This window comes from Trachinotus anak, unplaced genomic scaffold, assembly GCF_046630095.1.
Source record: "Trachinotus anak isolate AG129_WGS33_773 ecotype Australia unplaced genomic scaffold, CSIRO_AGI_Tana_v1 ptg000010l, whole genome shotgun sequence".
In the NCBI taxonomy this organism is placed as follows: domain Eukaryota; kingdom Metazoa; phylum Chordata; class Actinopteri; order Carangiformes; family Carangidae; genus Trachinotus; species Trachinotus anak.
The window spans coordinates 19,030,422-19,051,767 of record NW_027273861.1 but is presented as its reverse complement, the minus strand read 5'-3'; the positions used below and the strand labels follow the sequence as shown (position 1 = coordinate 19,051,767).

General features: G+C 41.7%; 3 protein-coding genes and 2 long non-coding RNA genes across 10 annotated transcripts in view; 2 read left to right on the top strand and 3 right to left on the bottom strand.

Annotated features, from left to right (window-relative positions):
- Nucleotides 1-712: 712 nt before the first annotated feature.
- lim2.2 (lens intrinsic membrane protein 2.2) lies at nucleotides 713-4,192 on the bottom strand. The gene is made up of 5 exons (XM_071485963.1): nucleotides 4,087-4,192; nucleotides 2,598-2,820; nucleotides 1,794-1,934; nucleotides 1,293-1,427; nucleotides 713-877 (listed from the first exon to the last, which is right to left on the bottom strand). Exons 2-5 carry the CDS (start codon nucleotides 2,773-2,775, stop codon nucleotides 807-809), a joined length of 525 nt encoding a protein of 174 aa, XP_071342064.1. The 5' UTR covers nucleotides 2,776-2,820; nucleotides 4,087-4,192; the 3' UTR covers nucleotides 713-806.
- LOC139625896 (uncharacterized) lies at nucleotides 727-7,482 on the top strand. 3 transcript variants are annotated; one of them, XR_011692035.1, is made up of 6 exons: nucleotides 727-854; nucleotides 1,801-1,948; nucleotides 4,113-4,220; nucleotides 4,447-4,562; nucleotides 6,728-7,007; nucleotides 7,185-7,482. It is a non-coding gene; the product is annotated as an uncharacterized lncRNA (long non-coding RNA). The 3 variants fall into 3 exon arrangements; XR_011692034.1 differs by lacking the exon at nucleotides 4,113-4,220 and having other exon boundaries at nucleotides 729-854; nucleotides 4,474-4,562; XR_011692033.1 differs by lacking the exon at nucleotides 4,113-4,220 and having other exon boundaries at nucleotides 729-854.
- LOC139625892 (WD repeat-containing protein 47-like) lies at nucleotides 5,080-17,086 on the bottom strand. Its single transcript, XM_071485956.1, has 16 exons — nucleotides 16,870-17,086; nucleotides 15,378-15,557; nucleotides 15,060-15,143; nucleotides 14,443-14,527; nucleotides 13,483-13,791; nucleotides 12,738-13,177; nucleotides 11,371-11,467; nucleotides 10,325-10,497; nucleotides 9,984-10,241; nucleotides 9,689-9,764; nucleotides 9,264-9,421; nucleotides 8,730-8,899; nucleotides 8,421-8,591; nucleotides 8,092-8,223; nucleotides 7,150-7,368; nucleotides 5,080-6,866 (listed from the first exon to the last, which is right to left on the bottom strand). Exons 2-16 carry the CDS (start codon nucleotides 15,533-15,535, stop codon nucleotides 6,724-6,726), a joined length of 2,673 nt encoding a protein of 890 aa, XP_071342057.1. The 5' UTR covers nucleotides 15,536-15,557; nucleotides 16,870-17,086; the 3' UTR covers nucleotides 5,080-6,723.
- Nucleotides 17,025-18,524, top strand: LOC139625898 (uncharacterized). Its single transcript, XR_011692037.1, has 2 exons — nucleotides 17,025-17,158; nucleotides 17,988-18,524. It is a non-coding gene; the product is annotated as an uncharacterized lncRNA (long non-coding RNA).
- Nucleotides 18,460-21,346, bottom strand: part of camsap2a (calmodulin regulated spectrin-associated protein family, member 2a) — a 49,715-nt gene continuing 46,828 nt past the window's right edge. For all 4 annotated transcript variants that reach the window (XM_071485952.1, XM_071485953.1, XM_071485954.1 and 1 more), the window contains one exon: nucleotides 18,460-21,041. In XM_071485952.1, the coding sequence (XP_071342053.1) occupies nucleotides 20,736-21,041 (306 nt within the window). In that variant the 3' untranslated portion in view covers nucleotides 18,460-20,735. The remainder of the gene's footprint in view (nucleotides 21,042-21,346) is intronic.

Sequence of the window (21,346 nt, the reverse complement as noted above, 5' to 3'; positions counted from 1 at the left end):
TACTGTTTGGAGAAATTGTTTTGTATCCTATTAAATATGCTGCTTGGGTTATTTGGTCCAAATGCTGCCTGATTCATGTGGATGTGTTCATGGCTGTGTAGATGAATCCAGGGTTAATAGAGGCAACAGGTTTTGCAACACGGCTTTGAAAGACCACAGTTATGTGGTGTCACTTTACCTAACAGGAAGCAGGTGAACTCACTTTGTGAGACCGGACTTCATCTTCCACAGCAGTTGGGTGTTGTGCCCCTTGTATGTGGTGTAACATCACCATCTAGTGGAGAATCTATCTCTTACTCAGACATCACAGTAGAAAACTAAACTACTGGTCAGTGTTCCACGTCAAAGTTCTCACCATCCAAGGAATATCACTGCAGGTTTCCAGATGTTTTAGCAAAATCAGTGATAGTTCATGTGTTATTTCATTCAGTGGATTTATAAGCAGTATAATGATTTAATGTTTCCTCTATATCTATAAAGAATAAAGATAATTTTTAGTAGGATGTGCCCTGATACAGAATCATCAGTGGCCTAAAAAATGACATTTTCTAGTGTGGTCCTTGGTGTGTCAGTGTGTAACAACTTCTGCCCAGGGTAATATATGATGTCAAATAAGCTGATCTGCTAATACACAAAATCAAAAAGGTAAGATTTTTTCTAAATTGCCCAGTTGTGGTCAAAATAACAGTTTTTCAGTGAAACCACACAGGAGTCTATGATTTCTATTTATTCCATTCTAAGTGCTCAACAACAGCTGCAACTTCCACTTCAGCAGTCATTGGAGCTCATCAGTGTGTTCATCTGGCTCAGCTGTCCTGGTTGTTAGAGGGAGCAGGTTCTGCAGTGGTCCTCTGGTAAGCACAGAGCTGAAACACACCTAAAACAAAATGAGAGACACCTTTATTTTCATAAAAGTACCCGAAGAAATCTCCAAATATGAGAAAAGTTTAATCCTTAATTTACATGTGCACACTTTCAAAAAAGTCCTTTAGTTTGACAAATGGTTGCTGTCAAGAGAGGGAAAGCACAGTAAAAAAAACAAACAAACAAACAAACAAAAAAAAGGATAATTGTAGCTTTGTCTTTGCACAAGATTGTTCAAATTAGATTTGTAATTGGAAAGTTAACACACAGTATCTGTGTGTGTTCACTTGGAGGAGAGCAAAAGTTGCGACAAGTTTTGTTACTACTTACTTGTCCAGGCTGCTGACAATAGTTGCAGTCCCTGAAATTCGCTCACAATTACATACAACCTTACTCCTAAAATAAAGAATAAAATATGCTATAAATACCTGCTGCAAAAGCCAGAATGATGGCCACCCAGCCAATGATGTAGGACCAGGAAAAGCGCCAGTCCAAGAAGCGTTTGCCAAAGAAAGTGACAGTCACTCCGGTGTAAATCGCCAAAGCTAGCAGAGCAAGGAAGCCTGAGAACAGGGACAGTGGGGAAAGAAATCCATTGAGCAAAGATACAAAATGAAGAAACTGCACATTCCCAGTGAGTCCTTCCCATATCTTTCCTGATGATGTGATGATGTAGTTTTTTTCACTTCCGAACTCATGTTAAGTTTTTACCTAAACCCTGCATATCTACTGACCCAAAACCAACCCCTGTTGTAGAAAAGGGCACTCCAGCAAGAAAAGGAAACAACAACAAAACAACACATTCTGCACATAAGAGACGAGTCAAAGTTATAATCTGATGAACTTCCTGCTGGGAACAAACCTACAGGATAAATCTACTGAACAGTCCCCCTCTTGTGTGTTACCTCAGCCTCTTTTGTGTTTGTTACCTGACAGGACCAGGGCGATGCCGCCTGTGCGGACCCTCCTGTTCTTGGTGCCATTAGTGAAAGCGCTGAGGCCGAGCACCACACCAGCGAAGCAGCTCAGCACCGCCAGTAACATGAAGGCCCGTGTGGCATCCCAGAAAGCTGAACACAGAAAGGCAAGGGCCACAGACACATCAACATCACTATCAACAGATCCCGGCCTGTTTGTACACAAACAGCACATTTTTCCAGAGGTGCTCATATTCTGGTTTGCATGCTCGCATTTTTATGTTTGCATTAGTTTGTCAGTTTATCAGTATGGATTTCGTCATAATCACAGCGCAGGGATCCTTTACAGTATGCTGTGGAGACTTTTTGAAAAGTGGTCTTGATAAACTTATTGAGGGTGAATTTTCTGCTGGGCCTGCACACTGCTCCTCTTTTCTCTTTCCTTTTCTTTTTTCCTCTCTTTTCTTTCAAACACTGTTGGTTCGGTTTTGGTAAGAGTTCTTCCCATCAATACAAAAAAGCCTACTTCATGTCACCAGTAAATCTATCCAGATAATTGTTGCCATATGCTCTGTCTTTTAGAAATTACCAACAAATTGTAGGGTTGTATTCTGGATAGAACAGTTTGCTGGGAAATTAGCTATGCAGTAAATTTCTTTCTGAAAGAATAACTTCCTCAGAATCGCCCATCTGGCCACTGGTGAAATTGTACATGGATGCATTTAAAGATATCAACTCAAAATATCAAATAGTGGCAGCTCTATCGTAGTGGCATTCATGGGAACCTTAGTCTTCTCCTGCTCCTGGAGTACTCACCTACAGTTATGGTGTGGGCATGGCATTTGTGGTTAATGCAGAACCTCCAAAGACCCTGATTGGCTGAGCTCCCCGAGTATCGATACTGCATCCAAAAGTCTGTTGCCGTAGAAACGATGAGAAGCACAAGGGCGGCCACACCGCATAGTGTGCCCCCTCCTGCTAAAGAATACAGCATCGTGGAGAAGCCGGGGGAACCACTGTCCTCCTAAACATTCAGCAACTGGTCGGGGGAAGAGGACAGAGTGGTGGGAAAAAGGTGCATCATTTAGAGCTCAGTCTCAATGGATTACTCATGGTTGACCATTAGTCATTATCAACTAGAGATTCCCAACCTGTTTTAGAGACATTATATTCTGTTCATCAAGCTATCTGGCTGTTATTGGTTCTCTCTGGTGTGGACTCCCACGTACCACAGATACATGCAGCTACAATACTGTACATTTTGGAAAATTTGGAGGGTGTGCATCAAGCATGTTAACCATTATTATACTATTAAGATAACATGGGTCAAGTTTCTGTCAGTTAAGCATAACAGCACACCACCATCCTCGCATCCATTCCTCTGCTAATCAGATTGTTCGATTATTTCAGATTGGAGGGGTCATTACGTGCCACAACTTGCAATATTGAACGACTTGAATGTGCCACAGGCCTAAACTGACCACACATCTGTGATGGAAGACGCTCACTAGAGCTTCATTGACCTATGCAAACCTGTTGCCTTCCTTTAGTAGCCATGTTTACATGAAGGTCCAGTGAAGTTACGGAAAACACAATAAATTCACCAGTCTTTTCTACTGCTAAATTCTTTATATAAGGAAGTGATGCTCAGTTTTTCAAAACATGACTTTTTAAAGAGGTTTTTTTTTTTAAAAAACATATTAACAGATGATCCCTATGAAGCATTTTTAAAATAAAGCACACAAGTAACTGACGTAGTCTTCAAAACGCTGTCATATTGGTCATAGCCAGCTAAGCACTTGACCTAAACCACTGGATGACAATGAGCTTGCCTATCCGGCAGTTCAGAGCCATTGTTCACCACTAATTCCCCTCCATGCACCACAAACTAATCTTCCAATACTGAACAACTGAACTGTCAGCAATGTCACTCTGTCACCCAGCCAGCAAACCAGTGATTTCATACACTGATTTCAACTCCTGCACTGCAAAAGCACATCCAAAAACAAATACAAACTAGATATGAACCATCAATGTATCTGATAAGATCATTAATCATTTTTGTCAAGCAGCATGAGCAACTGGGACACAGGCCTAGTTTGTTTGCTGTTCAGATCATTTCCCCTGTAAGAGAAGCACAGACAGATCTCCACTTCATCTCTTCTTTGCCTTCCTTGCCGTTCTTGTTGTCTCTGCAAACAGGTTTTTGTTGATTTGCCTTTTAAACCCTCAGAGAAAGTCGTATCTTCCTGTTAGTGCGGTAAATACAGATTCTGTGTAATTCCAAGTTTTTTTTTCCTGATACCTCTGGGTTGGCCGGTGTCTCTCCAGGGTCGCTGGCTGTTAACAGTGTGCGTATCCTTTTTAAGCCCTGAACCCCTGGCTCTCATTGTCCACCTCACAAAAGAGGGAATGATCGAGCGCAGCATGTGAGTGATGGTAAACCCCCCCTCCCCTTACTCTCTTCCCTGCCCTTACCCCCCTCTCCTCCAACACCTCTCTGTCTCTCTAAAGTCATGCTCTTGCTGCATCTATTTGCATCCTGCATATCTTATTCTTATTTCACCCCTTTTCTCCTCAGTTATTTGCTCCATGTTTTCCCAAAAGTAGCTGGTCAGGTCTGGCACCTATGATAAGTGCATCATGTGATTCTTTTCTGTCAAAGGCCATGACCATGTCCCACCCCCTCCAGTTTAGCCACGCCAGCGATTGGTGTGTGCAGGACAGGCACTGGCAGTCCTCCTATGCACTGGCAACATGGGCAGTTGCCTAAAGCAGAAAGTAAGCATTTGTACACCCTGCACCTTGCACTGTGTGCATCTTCTACCTACCTGTGTGCACCAAGTGTGTGTAGCCCTTTTCAAGCAAAGACTGATGGTACACACAGGGAATATAAAACACACACACACACACTTGTACTTCTATCTTTGTGAAGACACTCATTGACATAATGCACTCCCTAGCCCTGACCTTAACCTTAACCATCACACCTGAGTGCCTAACCCTAACCATAACTCTAAAACCAAATCTTAACCCTCAAAATGGGATTTGAAGCTGTCTCAAAAAGTGAGGACTGGCCAAAATGTCCTCACTCTGTTAGTAAAATACTTTTTTTGGTCCTTACTATGTAGCAAGTACAAGTACACACACACACACACACACACACACACACAGACAACTCAACATATCAAAGAACAGTGTGATGACTCCAAAGTATAACTTCAAAATACCTTTATTCAAAAGCAAGAACAACGTGTGGTATTAGACAGCCACTTTTTTTTATTTTTCCAACAGTTTGAACCCTATCAACCTCTTTGGAATTCCATCATTACACACATAACCTCCTTTTAAAACCACCCAGGTGGATAATGACACTGAATCTTGCCATTGTGAGCCACAGATTATGTAAAGTATGATGTGTAATATGGTAAGCCATGACATATATTCTTCTCCACACCACCATCTCTCTCATATGCATCAGGTGTCTGCGTGGGTGCTCAGTAAAAGCCAAGTAAAAGTGAGGATGAAATCAGACCCTTATTTGTAAAAGTTAAAAATGTGGATTTGTCATTTCACTCTGTGCAGACTCTTTAAAGTGCATCACTACCATTGTCTTAGCTTTAGTCTGCCAACATTTCCTCTCATTTCTTTTGATCATTTTGTGTAGGAGATGTATAGTTGCTGTTGTCATCCTGAGACCGGCAGCAATATATTCCCATCATTTACTTATTCTAATATTGAAGCTGATCTATTCAGTTTGGAATTAAAACTTATTGTCTCAGACACATTTCAAAATGACTCTGTTCATCACTGAAAATCCAAACTCTATTTTCAACATCTGTTTAAAGCCCTAATTACCCTAATTTTTCCAATAATAACAGATGTAGGGAAAAACACTTTGGGAATTCATACAGGTGTGCACAGCTACTCTGTTGTGATGTGATTTCTACATAACAGTGCCATTACAATAATCTATACATGACAAGGCATATGGACAAATAAGATAAAGCTTCAAATAAATAAATAAATAAATAAATAAATAAATCTCTTAATTAATCCACGTCTAAAAACCTCTACAAATGTTACAAAAAGGCACATTATGATATGCATAACCAAACGTGGCTTCTGTCCACAAGGTCGCTGCCTCCTAAACTACATCCCATCTAAAGTAACCTCCAAGCTCTGACTCTGGCGGAGTTATATGAAGTTTGGCATTTTGAGAAAATAACTAACTTGAAAGTGTGCTTGCAGTGAACTCACTCATGCCTTTCAATACCCAGCATTATCAGTCATCTCTACAGTCTAAGTGCGTCTTTGTCATTTAATCTTTATGCTCTACTTACAAAGCCAAAAGCAGAAAGGGATTTAGCAAACACACACTGTAAATATTTAAGTATTTAACCTCACATGGACTCCAAATAGCAACACTAAAACATCCTGGTTTCCTCTTCATGGCATTTGCAAAATGTTGTCACTTTTCTTGAATTTAATTTTAATTACATTAAAACTGCAAAAAATCAAAAACACATGTATGCCTATTTCCAGAGTGCCATGTTTGCTTGCACACACACTGCCACACACTCACAATACATATACAGTAGTGTTCACTCACACACACAGACACAATACAGTAGTATTCTCACACACACACACACACACACACACACACACACAGTCATTTTTAAAGTGACTGGATTCTCCGTCTCAAAAATGTATCAGTCACATAATTTATACACACACACACACACACGTATGCTCACGTAACACACACACAGTTAACTTTAAACTGAGCAACATATAAACAGCTTAATGCTCACTATATGTATGCACACAAACACACACACCCTGCAACAGTAAGTGATCCTGTGCTGGGATGTATGTGGACACTGTTCTTGTGCTTGCTGCTGCTGCTGTTGTTGACCAGTGTTTCTCCACTGGACTCTCAGGGCCCTGGAGCCCAGAGGATGACAGTTCGGTCTGCCGAGGAGGAGAGGAAGGTCTGGTCATGGGGGTGCCACCTACACTGGATCACCTTGTCCCAGTGTTCCCCTGCCACTGTCTGAGGGAGGGGCTTTGTTAGGTCACCTGGGGTCAGAGAAAAAAAAAAACAAAAAACGAACTGTGTCACCTTCATACAGTGGCCAAATGATCAAATATCTGCATGTATGTGGTGCTTTTAAAAGGAAGTGGGACTTCAGAAGCAACATTTCTCATGACTTGGAAAAGGTAAAAATTCTTGAAACACAACATGATCAGCATCAAGTAACTTTATCCTTTTTAAATTGAATTTTACTGTCAAAGATGTAATACAAATGTATTCACACCCTCTGTACAGTATGTGTGTTTTTGTCTCTCTCTCCGTTGCTACCTTGCAGATCACTGATGATGATTTTGTTGTCATAGGAACCAGTGAGAAGATGATGGGCTCCCGGTGAGAAGCGCACTGAGCGAATGTCGCTGCCATGGGGCCGGTATGTCTGTACTATGCGGCCTCCTCTGATGTCGTACAAGATACAGGTACTGTCCTCCTGACCGGTGGCCAGCAGGCGGCCGCTGGGATCCACTGCCACTGAAGCAACTGCACTTCCTGGGTGAGACAGAGTGGTAATAAATAACCAGCTTAAACTGGCTGCCGACTATTTGGTTTTTATTTACCAAGAATTAAACTCATGAACAAATGAACTACAGACTGGTTTTTGTCATTGAAGAGCCACAGTTCGATTTTCATGCAAACAAGGGATCAGTGCAGATATAAACTTTGGATCCAGTAATAAGATGTGGCACTTTAAAACTTTTTTTTTTTCTTATGAACTAATGTGCTTATTTGAATTGTACACAGTGTTTTAAGATATCTGACATTAGACCCTAGTGCTGTGTGTGTTGCAGTGGCGAACTGTCAGTAGTAGAGTTAAGCCTTTGGGCCTTAGGGAAGCCCTGGGGCAATGATTTTTGATCCCCCTCATTATATATCAAAATGTGATTCACCTACTACTTTCTAAACAAACACGTGGCTACGAGGGAGTCAGCCAGCAAACTTTTCTCTGGCTGGGCAACAAAAAAAGAAAAATCTGATTGGATAACTCTGTTTTCATAGTTTTAGGACAGTAAGCCTTTCATTTCTAAAGCAAACCTGATAGAAAATGAGGCTAATATTAGACTTAGAAGAGAATAATTATCAAATGAAAGAGATTAAATATAGCATTTAAAATGCTGACATGTTAGCCTTCTCTGAGGGCCTGTAGCAGTGCGGTACATGAGATTTGCAGCTGAATGAAGGATCTAATCTAATGTGAGTCATGATGTGACTCACCTGAGCCGTGCAGAGTTGTGCCCACCACACGGACACAGCTGGGCACCCGAAGGTCCCAGAAACGGACTGTCTTGTCCTGTGAACCAGAGGCGATCATCCACCCTCCCCATGTGTACAGAGTCAGAATGTGACCTGTTCAAACAAAACGGTGATGTCTTAAACACATCCTTACCTTTTTGTACAGAACTGTTGTGTTTACAAGCCTTGTTTATGTGGTTATGGTGCAACTAACTCATGGTACTGTATGATACTGTGTTTTACAGATGTACCATATCTGTAAACTGATTTCAAACCTCTAGAGTTCCCTCAGGACTGTTTCTTTAACGTACCGGTGTGTCCACTCAGTGCATGGAGGCCCTGTCCTCTCTGACAATCAGTAGTGTAGATATTGCAGTCTCCAGCCCCGGCACTGATCAAGATGGATCCTCCACTCTCAGGGCCCTCCAAGAAGGCCAAGTCCCTGATGGTACCATCATGCATGCTGAACTCCAGGTCTGGGCCTGAATCACAGAGAAATTAGATCCAAATCAATATTAAGAGAAAGATGATATTGCCCTATATTAATCTGCTTCAACTTGTAATGTTCTAATTCTGTTTTTTTTTTAGAAGCAGTAAAACTGAAACACATGAAATGGTACCTGTGGCATTGCAGCTGTCTGCATTGAAAGGCAGGACTTTGACATATTTATCATTTGAGCCGGTGGCCAGCAGTTGTCCACAGTGGCTCCAGGCTACGCAGTAGATTGACCCCTTGTGGTGTTTGTTCCTCCTGAAGCGCACAACCGGCTGCTTAACTGCACCAGAACCACTGAACGAGCAAAATACAACAGAGGTGGATTCACAGCTGTGCAGGAAGGCAAATAATGTTTGTGGAGTAAAGTACAATCAGGGTTTTCATATTCTGACCTAACACCTAAATCAGTTTCTCAACCACTCAGCATTCTTTGGTCAAAAGCTCTTCTGTCTGGTCAAGCTTTTTTGAGTTGTGTCAGAAATATCTACACTGTGCAAAGAATTTATGCACTTTAGATGTTAAGATTCAGGGAGGCATCTGATTGGTCCCAAATTCTTTCTGCAACATGGCAACATATAAAGTTTGCAAGTACATAATTGATCATGCTGTGAGAATGTGCCATGGTTTGAAATTATATATAGATGTGAATGGCTCCTACCTGGTGGACAGGCTTTCTGGGTAGGCACAGACTCTGAGGGTTTTCGAGTTGGAGCCAACAGCATAGAGTGCTCCTGAGGGGTGGAAGGCCACCGCACGTACCGCCTGCGTGTCCTCAAGCTGGCTGACTTTAATAAACTGGGTTTTGGACTTCCCCGGCTGAACAAGAAGATCAGAGAAAAATGATCCTTACAAATATGATCTATGATTTGCTATCACAGATTTTTACCTCACCTTTACTTTACATTCACGTCATCAATGTAAATACATTTCAGAATGTATTATTAACGGCTTTGGACAGTAAAATGTTTACCAATGTACTACAGTAAAACTGATCATGTGGAACAGCAGGCTAAATAAAACTATTTAAGTAAAACAGACTGACTGAGGTCTGTGCTAGACTGTTTAGTTGGCAGTTTGGTGTACCTCTTGTGTGGTACGTGTCGCAGAGCAGCCTGAATCATCTTGCACAGTGGGACAAGATGCTCTGATCCTCTCAGCACTGCCATTCACAATGCATACACATAAAGAGATACACAAATGCAAATTATATTTCATCATTAGTGAAACCTCAATATAAAGAGCCACAGATCAACACAAGAAGAAAATGCTACATACTTGTTGATCAATGTTAAATGAGTATGAATGACAATATGAGACTAGTCTTATGATGTTGGTGTTTCTTTAGTGGCTGATAACCAGACATTTGACAGACTCTTACCTATGACTGGCAGGAACTGGAGACTCACAGAGGGAAGGTAAGCCGTGGCTCCCGGTCCTCAGTGGGGTGCTGCTGCTCACACCACCTGGTTTGTCCCTCAGCAGCCCTGTCTCTGGAGTCTGGCCGGTGTTGGTAGTCTTGGGACTAGAGGCACTGTTGTTCCCTGTCAGTCCATTCCACTGCTGGCCCAGATTTGTCATCACCTCATCTCCTCTGTGGTCAATGCCCACATTCATCTCCTCTAACTTCTGAATGGATCTAGAGAAAGACAATATCTCTTGAGGCACTCAGGTTATATTCACTATTCAGTAATGCTTAATCTTTTAATATGACTCCCTTACCTGCTGAGGAAGGTCTCGGTGAGGTTATGATGGGCTCCGTCCTGAGGCTTCACCCCTCCCTCCAGCAGCATCTGCTGGTAAAGCTGCCTCTGCTGTTGCTTCTGTTCCAGATGTTGCTGCACACGAAGACGCTGCCTGTAAAACTCCTGTATGTGCTCTGTGGAGTCACAACGCTGGACAAACACACACATGCACAGTGAGCTAGGGTGAAAAAATGAAATGTTACACTTCTTTTTGCAGAAGATGTAAAATGGTATTATGTAGAGCAATATTCTGACTGGATTTATTTTACCTGAACACGCCCTGTACACACACACACAAACAGCAAACACACACACACCAGATTATAATCATAATAGAGACTCTCCTAAGAGCTAGCACTGACAACTCTTAAACTCCCAGGGCCTTGTCCTCCATCATCCATCCCATAAAAAGTTTTCAAGGATCTCATCATATCCAAAGGGTCACCACTTTTCTCACACACACACACATACACAGACAACAATCCAATCTCAAGATACTTTGCTCCTCTAGATGGGACCTGGGATGCATAAATATGAGCGATGATGGAAGCAGCGGGCCGTCGCGAGGGTGTGACCGCACATCAAAGCAGATTATCTGCCTTCATTCTCCATGACCTCCAACCCCTTCACTGGGACAGGGCCAGGAGGGCGTGAGCGTTCCTTGGACAGGTGTGATACAGAATTGGGGAAGGATTTATGAGGCAGTGCAAAGTATGGAGGCATAGGGGTTCATGGGTAATCTATTTTAAATCTCTTAAATCTGGATTAATGACAGACTGAAAATCTCACTGTGACTTTGACCTGAGTGACCAGACAGACAACCCCAGATATTTCTTTTTACAATCTTTACAAGTCATCGAATCAATTCAACCTATGCAACCAAAGCTGAGACAATCCACACACTTCCATTTATGAAATGTCTTTGTGCTTATCATTGATCTAAAGTCTATGTAAGATCTATAATTGATGTACCATCACTTCACACGCAACAAGGCGCTGCTAAGAGTCTGCAGTTTTTATTACCTCATTCGTTTCTGTGCTGCAGGGTGGACCACCATCTTTCCCAGGGGTTAGAGGTGTGCGTGTGGTGTTGAGGCCATCCAGCCTTTGTGGGTGCTTCCTATGTTAATTCACAAGCAATTTTTTAAAGATCTAACAGATTTTGAGGTAGAAGTAGAAAGTAAAAGATACATTGCAAGCCAGGATTATACTGTATGTAGCAGAGGGAAAGAAACAGTAGAAATGTAGGCTACAAATCTTGTTACAAAGTGTTATCACTTAGCAAACAACAAAAACAAGGTAAACAAGTGACACTTCTATAGAAAATATGGTTGAATAACTTCATTGCAACCATGTATAAAGTGGAAAACTAAACTGCTAGACAGATTCGTGTTAAGGTGACAAACTCTTGATATAGATTACAGATCTCAGTGATCTCACTTTCCTCCAGTTGTGCACATTAATTGAATCCTGCAGGTGGAGCCAGAGAGAACAGTGTCACAAACTGCTCTGTTTACAGTAGTTCTTGAATGTGACACCTCAGAACCCTGCCTCAACCTAGTACTTGGTGGCATAACATTTTATTTGTAGTAACCCTGTAAGGCAAACATGTCAGCTCACCTATAATGACGTGATGGACTTCAAACACGTCTTGCCTTACTCACTAAGTGTTCTCATGCACTGTGTTACTGTAACTGGTGCTGCACAGTTTGCAGATAATTTCATCTGGATCAATGAAACAGAGCAGAAAAAATAGCAAATACAGCCTTTTTAGGTACCTTGATATAGTTTTAAGGGCCATAATTTGCTTTATGTGGCTAAGACACTGACTGATAAAGAAAGTGAGGTGACTTTACTCAGGTCTCGAGCCAGACATTAACCCAGAGCCTACAGTGATGGTTCCCTGAGTCATGGAGACCATAGGAAAGAGCTTAAACAGGATATTTGCACCAACCTACTTTATTATTTGGAAAGTAATAATGCTTAGAAAGGATAGGAGGATTTTTCTTTTATAAAGCTCATTACTAAGATTTTAAATTGTAAGTTATTAGGTGAAGGCTTTAGATTATATTGCGTCCATCAACATTCAGCTGCTTTGTGCAGCACTGTAGGAGATGACAGACGAGGCAGTATGTCTCAGTATGTTAAAATAGCTCTAACGGGATTAATAGAGCTACAGATTGTGCTACACAACAGGATCCACCACTGGGTTTAATGCCTAAGGTTGCAAATGCACATGCTAAGGGAGACAGCTTAGTAAAGAAACTTTTGGAAAGAAAAAAAAAAATTGTCAGTGCAGACAAACGCGGTGTTAAACTCCACCCATCTGTTTCTTCAAGCACTTAAAACTAACACCACAGACCATTTGTCCCAGGTTGGTTCCGCCTTACCTCTCAGGTGAATCATCCTGCTGATGCACATTATTCTCCACAAGGCTGCGACTGAGAGCAGACTTCGCGTTCGCCTCCATGCCTCTCTTGTCCTGTGCTGCCAGACCGTGGGACAGGCCGTCCAGAGCGGGATTGAGAGATCTGGACATGTAGGTGTCGGCTGAATGAGGCCTCTGGCTGAAGGGTGAGGTAGGGCAGGGAGACAGGCGGTTGATTAATGGAGTCAGGAGGTCAGCATGGCCCGCCTTGCTGGGTTTCACCAACCGGTCCACGTGGATGTTGAGGATCTTTTGCTGGAAGGCGCATGAGAAGGCACCTGGAGAGAGGTTCTGCAGCCAGGATAGCAGTGACAAATCCAGTTCATCACAGCCGTTCCCACAGAGCAAATCCACGCCGAGCAACACCTCACCCTCTGTGATTTCCTCCCCAGTCGCTTTACTCTAGAAAACAGAAACAGTGTTGTTACGACCACTGACCCAGACTGAGTTTTTGTGTAATCCTAGATGATTTTAAAGTGAAAAAATTTGTCCTTCTAATATTCAAATGAGATCCAATAGGAAATTGACTTTACAGTAGATGTTGGCACACAGCTATAACCAAATGGGGATTTGTGCCAGGAAATGTTACTGTAGGTTACCCCCTGCATTTCTTGAGAGAAATAATTAGGTCCATTAACCTTTTATTGCAACATCATGAGCCAATGGAGGTTCCTTGTAACACTCTCAATGTTTAGGGGTCTTATTACCTGACAGAACTCGACACAACACTCATAAAGGATCCCTTTAATGAGCAGTTGGAAGAGGCGGTTTCCGCTCGCCCTGAAGCCTGCCTCACTCAGCTTCCTGTCTGCAGGAATGAACTCAGCCACCATAGCACAGGCCTCCTCGAAGCAATGGACACGTGCCGTGCTTGGGTTCCAGTCTTTGAACTCTGCGTGGTGGGTGAGGCGAGGCAGGGTGAGGAGAAGACACAGCTTGCTGTAGTCCTCCTTGGTCGGACAGAACTCCTCCAGACCGTGGAGGCACTTGACTGCCTCCTGCATGGTGAACTCCAGCTGTAGATGGAAAAAAAATGGATGATTTGCCAGTATGTGGCTGTCATTATGCTTTTTCTGAGTGTGACGTCTGTTTTAGTAGAATCCCACTGGTATTGGTTTGGTGATATAAAACAATGATGCATATCAGCCAATGTTCAAGTGGCCTTAGAGACAGCAGCCAGTAAAACCTGCTGTAAAGCTTTACACTGGCTGATCCACCTGACTGTTTTATTTGTTCGGGTTTAAGTGTACATGCTGCACGATAATGTTATGTTTTTAGAAGCGTTTTTACTCAGCAAAAAGTAGATTTCTGACGGTAACTCAATGTGTCATAAAAGCCGTTTTGTGATAAATATGGACATTAAAACTGTGGAAAACTGGAAAAAAAACAGAAGCTAAAAATATTATGACATACTTGTCCAGTTTTTTTTAGAGAGGTTACAGATTGTCCTTTAAACAGGAGGTTACAGTCAGTGTGTCTTTAAGTGAGATGTTGTACATATGGCTTGCATGAACTGTATCTCTCAGAGAGAGAGAGAGAGAGAGAGAGAGAGAGAGAGAGAGAGAGAGAGAGAGAGAGAGAGAGAGAGAGAGAGAGAGAGAGAGAGAGAGAGAGAGAAGTTTTCAAATCACCATTATGCAGTGCTTTCTAATTAAAGATATACATACATTCTGAGGGTCCTCAGCAGCAGACATGGCGTTATTTACACACAGAGCTTCCAAAAACTTCTGCTTCAGAATGATGTAGCGGAACCTTGAAGCACAAATCACAGTATTAAGAAATACATTTTGTAGTGGATGAATTGATCAACCATTGATCAGGTGACATTTCCTGGATTCAATTATTTTAATAAACATGTTATTTCATTGGGTAGGACAACTGAGCTTAAAAATCTCTCTGGTGGTTGGTGAGACAGAGAGGCTGTCAGATATATGATTTAATCATGCCAGTACAGTACTGGGAGTTGACCTAATTTAGTTCTAAGGATACCAGTCTCCCAGTCTACTGCCAAATCTGACCCAGTCACTAGTGAAGGAAATGTCATTAATACTGTATTTAATATTAGATTTGAAACATAGACAAACAAGCAATGCAATCTTACTTAAATGAAGACAATTTGCATCTGCAGAAATTTGACAATGCTCATAACGTCCCAACAAAAACACACTTAAACCACTGCCACTCCTTAAACTCAGTCCCACCAGTCACAGTTATGGTCAGTAAAGTGTTGACTTAAAGCCATTAGATTAAAAAAAATCAGGTTAGAATACATCATTTATCTCACCTTTTCTTGTCAAACTTGTCCATTCCCTCCAGAGGTTGAATGAACTGCATCACCTCCTCCCATTGGCCGTCCAGAATCAGTTGCCTGTTGAAAGCAGCCAATGGGCAGTCAAAATGCTGCAGTCAACCACATATTTAGTCAAAAACAAAGCAATATAATCAAACAAATCTGTGTAAAAGTAATTGAGAAGTGTTTAAATCCACATCCTGACTAAAACTAATGCATCTGGGGCAGCTCTGACCCTTACAAATGTAAAGTCTAATCAGCCTTTTCAGCTATCTCTGATCTTCTCCTGCATGTCACATGAGTCTATTGTACCTGAGAAAGAGCATGTCATCAGAGTACAGTCCATTAATGACACCGCTCTCCTTCTCTAGGGCCAGCATGCTGATGTGAAGCTTCCTGGAGTTGAGGAAATCCAGGATGAGCTTGATCACCTCTGCCTCCTTGATGTTGATTGTCTCCTCTGCCGTCATGATGGCGGATTTGTGGTGGCAGCTGGGATACAGAGAAAGGGTATAGTAGACATGTTAGGCACTTTGATGGCAAAGCTGCATCAAAGAATCATTCTTATGGTTCACAACTTCAAAACTTTCACTCTAAAATCACTGCACGTATCCACTCATTAGGGGCAATGCTATCTACAATAATTAAACTGATTTTACAGCCAAAAACAGAGGTTAAGTGAATTTGTTGTCAACTTGCATAAAATTCACATCATTATCAACATGCAATCTGACTTGATGTTTTGAGTTATTTGAGATGTTCTGCTGACAAATAGCGTATAAGGTAAAAACACAAGTTATTTGTTAACTTTTTATAGTACAGAACTTACTATTCAGAATGATCTTTCACTGTGTGGGTGGAGGTGTGTGTGAAACAAGAGGCAGGAGTAAACAGGCAGCTTAACAGTTTCAGATCAATGCTAATACATAAACATTGACAGATACACATGCTGACTTTTATTCTGACGCTGATGCCCACTGGCTTACAGTGTGGACCCACACTGTGGACCCACACTGTGGATCAATCACTGTTATATTCCTACAGGGACTTCCAGTATGTCTACTCATCTGCTCAATAACAGCATTGACCTGATGTGTTAAATGTCTTTTACTAACTACATTTCTACAACAGCTTGTGTCTGTATGCCCAAACAGTAAGGTTAATGTGGGTTCACAGTACTCCCTGCTGGTACTTTTACTTTTTATTTGATTTCATTGTTTTATATGGTGCTGTAGGATCAATGTAGCACTATTGCACTTGATTTTTTTTAATTTTTTTTAATCCAATATGGTGAACAGTTTCGCTATGATACTCTTAAGAAATATCTCGGGATGCAGTCCCGGCCTATTAATAGTTAAACACGGGACCATCACATAGGTAGCTACAGTAAAGCATGAAGGGCTCTTTATTATGCGTGATGCACTCGCCCTGTGTCTATGTAAAAAAAAAAAAAAAAAAAAAAAAAAAAAGGCTGACATGGGCAGTGATGCCTCAAGGTGTCCGTGCCTGGAGGCAGAGCAGCCGGTGACACCGCCCTGTTCCTCCCCGCACACAGACACAGCATCCAGCTCTGGTCCTGGACGTGACAGCGGGTCTGCGGCCCAAACCCGACCGCCTCAGCACCTCATCTGCGCTCAGACACACCTTGTTTACAGCACATAGCGCGCACACACACACACACACACTCATGCAGGACAACCGCATTGAGCAATGTCACTCATTTCCCCCCCTGAGGTGCAGGGCATCGTGCAGGACTACACGCCGGGCTAACACACGCCACCGTGAGACCTCACCCGCTCCTCACCTGTCAGTCTGCGCCAACAACACGCCGCATTAAAGCCACTCCGCGCCGACCGCAGTCTCCAAACAGTGTCGACGAAGAAGACGACAAAGGCAGGGGATGTTGTTTGAACGCTGAAATCCCTATCTCTGGTTCAAGGAAGCTCCTTTCTGCATCAATGCTTGTACACAGGTCGCCGTTGCCATGCGGACGCAGCCGCAAAACCACCAATCAGCTGAGGCGATGGCGCCGTGCGCACACCCAGCGGGCGACGACAACAAACCTCCAGCCGATGTAAAGGGAAATTAAAAAGGTAGGCGGATTATAGCTGCAGTGGTGACTTAACTAAATATGCATAAATAAATAAAAATAATTAAAAAAAAAAAAAAAAGGAACAGTGTAACGTTGTATTCGTTTATTTCAAAAGAAACATTAGTGAGTAGATGTGATTAAAGTGATTTTTTAGTAAACGCAACTAAGGAAGCGCAGTGTAACCTGCTCTACTAAAGTAACAGCATCAAGATATAGAGAACCAAAGAACAATTCAGTCATGCGTGTTGGATTATAATTACTGATATATTAACCTGTACCTGCTTTACTTTTAGCCGGGTAGCCTGAATTTATATTATGATTATTTAATGATCAGGATCTGTAAAGAAACACATGTAGAGATGTAAAAAGTCTACAGTCTTTGCCTCTGAAATGCAGTAGTAGAAGTGCAGCTTGCCACAAATTTTGCAGAAGTAGAAAATGTTTTATTTTCCACCACTGGGTAAGTGTGATTAAATTATGCTATTATCTTTAGCCTGGACGTTAGCCAGAGTTGAACTATGAATTGTGGTCAGTCAGGATTCATGCCTGCAAATATTATGTATCGCCTTTGCCCCCCCCCCCTTCGTTTCCTGTTTGTCCACAGTTTGTGTTTTTATACAAGTCTGTGGTCTTTGTGTGTGTGTGTGTGTGTGTGTGTGTGTTGCTGGGCGTGGCCTTCAGGGTTTCTGCTCCCGCCAAACCACCTGCACACCTGTTTCTCATCAGCTCAACTCAACAGCCCCCCCCCCCGCAGTATTTAAGCCCAGGTTAGTTCATGTTTCCTAATTTTTGTTTGTGTGCCCTAATGTCGTGTACCCCGTTTCCTCCAGGTTCCAGTCAAGCACAGTGCACACAGCAGACTTTACATGGAAAGCCTCTTTATTCCAGTTCACCTGTGCTGGGATATCAGTTGGGCCCGGGCGCTGGGTCACTTTGACTGCTGGGTAACTCTGGTAATCCACCCTGGCAGGCGGTGCAACTAAATATGTGGCTACTGAGTTTGAGTGAATTGGTGAATTGTTGAGTCAAATTTGGTATTTCTTCGATAACAGAGGGTGATGCTCACATGTACTACATGTACTTCATCATATTAATGCCGACTGTACTTTGAACAACTATTGTATTTTATAATGTACTTGATGTCTTAAAATTTTCTCCAGATCAGTGAGGATAAGATTGAGGTTACACAACTGGATGCCATGAAGTTTTTGATACTGTTGCTTCACATACAAGCTCTAATTGTCCTGATTATATTTTCTCCTTTAAAGTAGACATTTTCTTTTCCAGTTAACACCATGTAAATGCTGAGGCCATGCTTAAGTTTATTAAATGCAAAAACAAGAAAAAAAAAAAAAAACCAACAAAAATGAAACTACATGTTCAGCAATATGATGAATGACAGCACAGCGTCTGACAAACAAAACAAAGTCATCATAGTTAATAGGTATGAGCTCACATGAACACACTGTACAATATCATTACACTTTAAATAATCTTCTCCCCTTGGCCTTAAACAGCCAAAAGCAGACAGACAGAGCTTCCTGTGGACAAATCCTTCCAATAAACAACAGAGAAACACTTTGTCGTATTGTTTTACATTTTCAAAGACATGTATATGCTCACTTTTGGTCATAAATACCCCCCTCCCCCTTGTTGAAAGCAAAGCACCATTGTAGCAGATTTGTTTTATTGGAAATCATACCTGCAAATGGTGTTGACTTGACATTCGGTGGCAAAAGGAACGTGACACTGACGCCAATGAAACCCCGTGGGGAGTCTCTTACCCGTATGCAGCAACAAGGATCTGCCCTATTCTGCTTTGCATTACTCTGTGAAATTCAATTTCCAAATAATAGAAAGAAAATTGAATATATTTATGGCCTATTCAGGATTTGTTCCATTTATAGGCGACAGATGCTGCTAATACACATTCTATACTCTATACAAATAATGTTCATTTTGGGCCAACACACATTTTTGTGACAAAAGAACAACAGACGATTTGAAAATGACACAATTATTTTTTAACATTGTGGCCATTTTAGTCGGACAGTAACTCGCTGATGCATGACTGGCGTCTTTAAGAACAGAGCAACAGATTTTATAACTAATCAGAAACCTAAACTTTGCACTATGTCAACTACATTTTGGTGCTTGGTGGACCTGAAGTGCCATAAAGCTTCATGATGCTTCATGAGTGCAGACATTACTAAGACGAGTAGTGTGCCAATCTTGAATTTAATACTGTCAAGAGAGTGCTAGTAAAACAATTTCATTTTAAATCCTGATATAGATATAAAGAGAAATACTTCCCTTGGTGTCATTATGTCTTGGATTTGAGTCATATTCTTGATAACAGTGGGTGAGAGTGTGATTGTACGTTATCTAATATACTGCAAAGTTCCTACATGGTGCAGTAGGCACCGTTTCAAAAATAAAAAAGAAATAATACCGAGGTGTTGTTATTTGTTCACAAACCTGCTGTGAACCAGCAGCAAAGTGATCTACAACACTGGTTCTCAACCTTTTTGGCTGGAGCGATGGCTCCATGTAAAGCTCCTCTGCAAGTGCCAGCAAACCATCCGCTTAACTCTGACGCTATAAGGGATGATTTTTATTTTCACTGTCAAGCAGTTTTACTAATTAATTGGATTAAGTTTTGAGGATGCAACTACTTACGAAAAAAAGAAATGTATCACCATTAAAAACATGATAGCATTTTTGTATATTAGAAATATATTTTTTCACACATTGTACATAATAGCTCAAATCCTTTGCAGGTGTCCGGACCCACAGGTTGAGAACCAGTGATCTAGAGTAACGTCCTGCATTCTTTAAAATCACTTTCTCAAAAAGGGTTCTGAAAAAAGCTGAAACCGCTTGGCTTTGTTGAGCTGAACACACATGTACCATGTGGCTAATACTAGCTGTATGCAGTTAGTTTTTTTTGGCCCTTTGTTGTTTTACCAACCCTAATATACAAACTGCTTTACCCACAGAGATGAAGGAAAAAAGTGTTCTTCCAAATACAAAAAAAGCCTCTGTATATCTGCAGCTTTACAACCACCTCATTGCACTCACACGCTAAAACAAAACAACCATAAGGCCACACATCAACAAGATAATGCAAACAAAAATCAATCTGTACATGAATTAAAAACATTCAGTGCTTCAACGTACCGAGTAAAATTTCCTAGCATTCATACTGTCTCTTTTTTTTCGACGTTTGGCACGTAGGAAACAAGAAGAACACTCGCACATGCCTTTGTAAACTGACTCAAACATGACGATCTCTAGAAACACAGAAGTGGTAAGCATTTACATCATTCTTCAGCAGTGGCATACATTCCAGTTGCTCCTAATCTTTGAGTCCTATCATGTCCGGTCCCGAGTAGGGAGAAAAAACAAGGACAGGAATGCAATGAGAGGAAACATAAACATAAAAAAGACAAATATGCATTCATCTAACTGGCATTGCAGGTGTTTGAATCTTTATGGATATGTACAGTGAAGTGCAAATTGAAATGGGTATGTTCCATTCAAAGGGGAAATGGTGATGTTTGGGGTGCTAAGTTCCATTAGGACAGGGCAGGCACTACTTTTTTAGGGGTGGCTGGCTTCTTGGTTTGCCAGAGGTGGTTGTGGATCGTCACCGCGTCCACGCTGGCCGACAGGGTCTTGGCTGGTATCTGACTAAATTGCTTCTTGTCTGAGTTGTACTTGTAGAGGCCATCGATCATCTTGCGTGTGATGCTCTTGGGGCCGATGCCTGTCAGCTTGTTGATCTCCTCTGTCTCGGGGCAGTAAGTGTAGAGGGAGCGGAACTGGCAGCCGGCATCGCGGAACAACACTAAGAAGTTGTTGGCTTCCGATTTCTCCATCTCCTGTTATGGTCAGGGGGGAAAAGCCCATTAGATACAGTATGAAGGTCGTGTATGCTAAGGAGACAAAAAAGGTTCTGGTGATATTTAACTCATTCTTCTCAATAGCATCAGTTTATCCATTCAAAAGTGTGTCTGCCCTTCACTTAGTTGATGTGAACACTGAAATGTTTTTTTCTGCCTTTTCTCTCTATGATTAAAAAAATAAAGTCTCTAAATGGCCAGCCTAATGACCAAACAGTTTTTTTATATGTGAACCCTAAAACAGTGAGGCCATTATTTTGCTTTATGGCTTTTATTTTGACCAG

What these genes read in the sequence shown, in the direction of transcription:
- LOC139625892 (XM_071485956.1), bottom strand. Translation starts at nt 15,535, where the DNA reads ATGACGGCAGAGGAGACAATCAACATCAAGGAGGCAGAGGTGATCAAG. An exon ending in ACCGAGACCTTCCTCAGCAG is followed by an intron (nt 10,242 to 10,324) that starts GTAAGGGAGTCA and finishes GTCTTTCTCTAG; the next exon opens with ATCCATTCAGAAGTTAGAGG. An exon ending in CCAGTTCCTGCCAGTCATAG is followed by an intron (nt 9,765 to 9,983) that starts GTAAGAGTCTGT and finishes TGTGAATGGCAG; the next exon opens with TGCTGAGAGGATCAGAGCAT.
- lim2.2 (XM_071485963.1), bottom strand. Translation starts at nt 2,775, where the DNA reads ATGCTGTATTCTTTAGCAGGAGGGGGCACACTATGCGGTGTGGCCGCC. An exon ending in TGCCCACACCATAACTGTAG is followed by an intron (nt 1,935 to 2,597) that starts GTGAGTACTCCA and finishes TTCTGTGTTCAG; the next exon opens with CTTTCTGGGATGCCACACGG. An exon ending in CATTCTGGCTTTTGCAGCAG is followed by an intron (nt 878 to 1,292) that starts GTATTTATAGCA and finishes ATTTTGTTTTAG; the next exon opens with GTGTGTTTCAGCTCTGTGCT.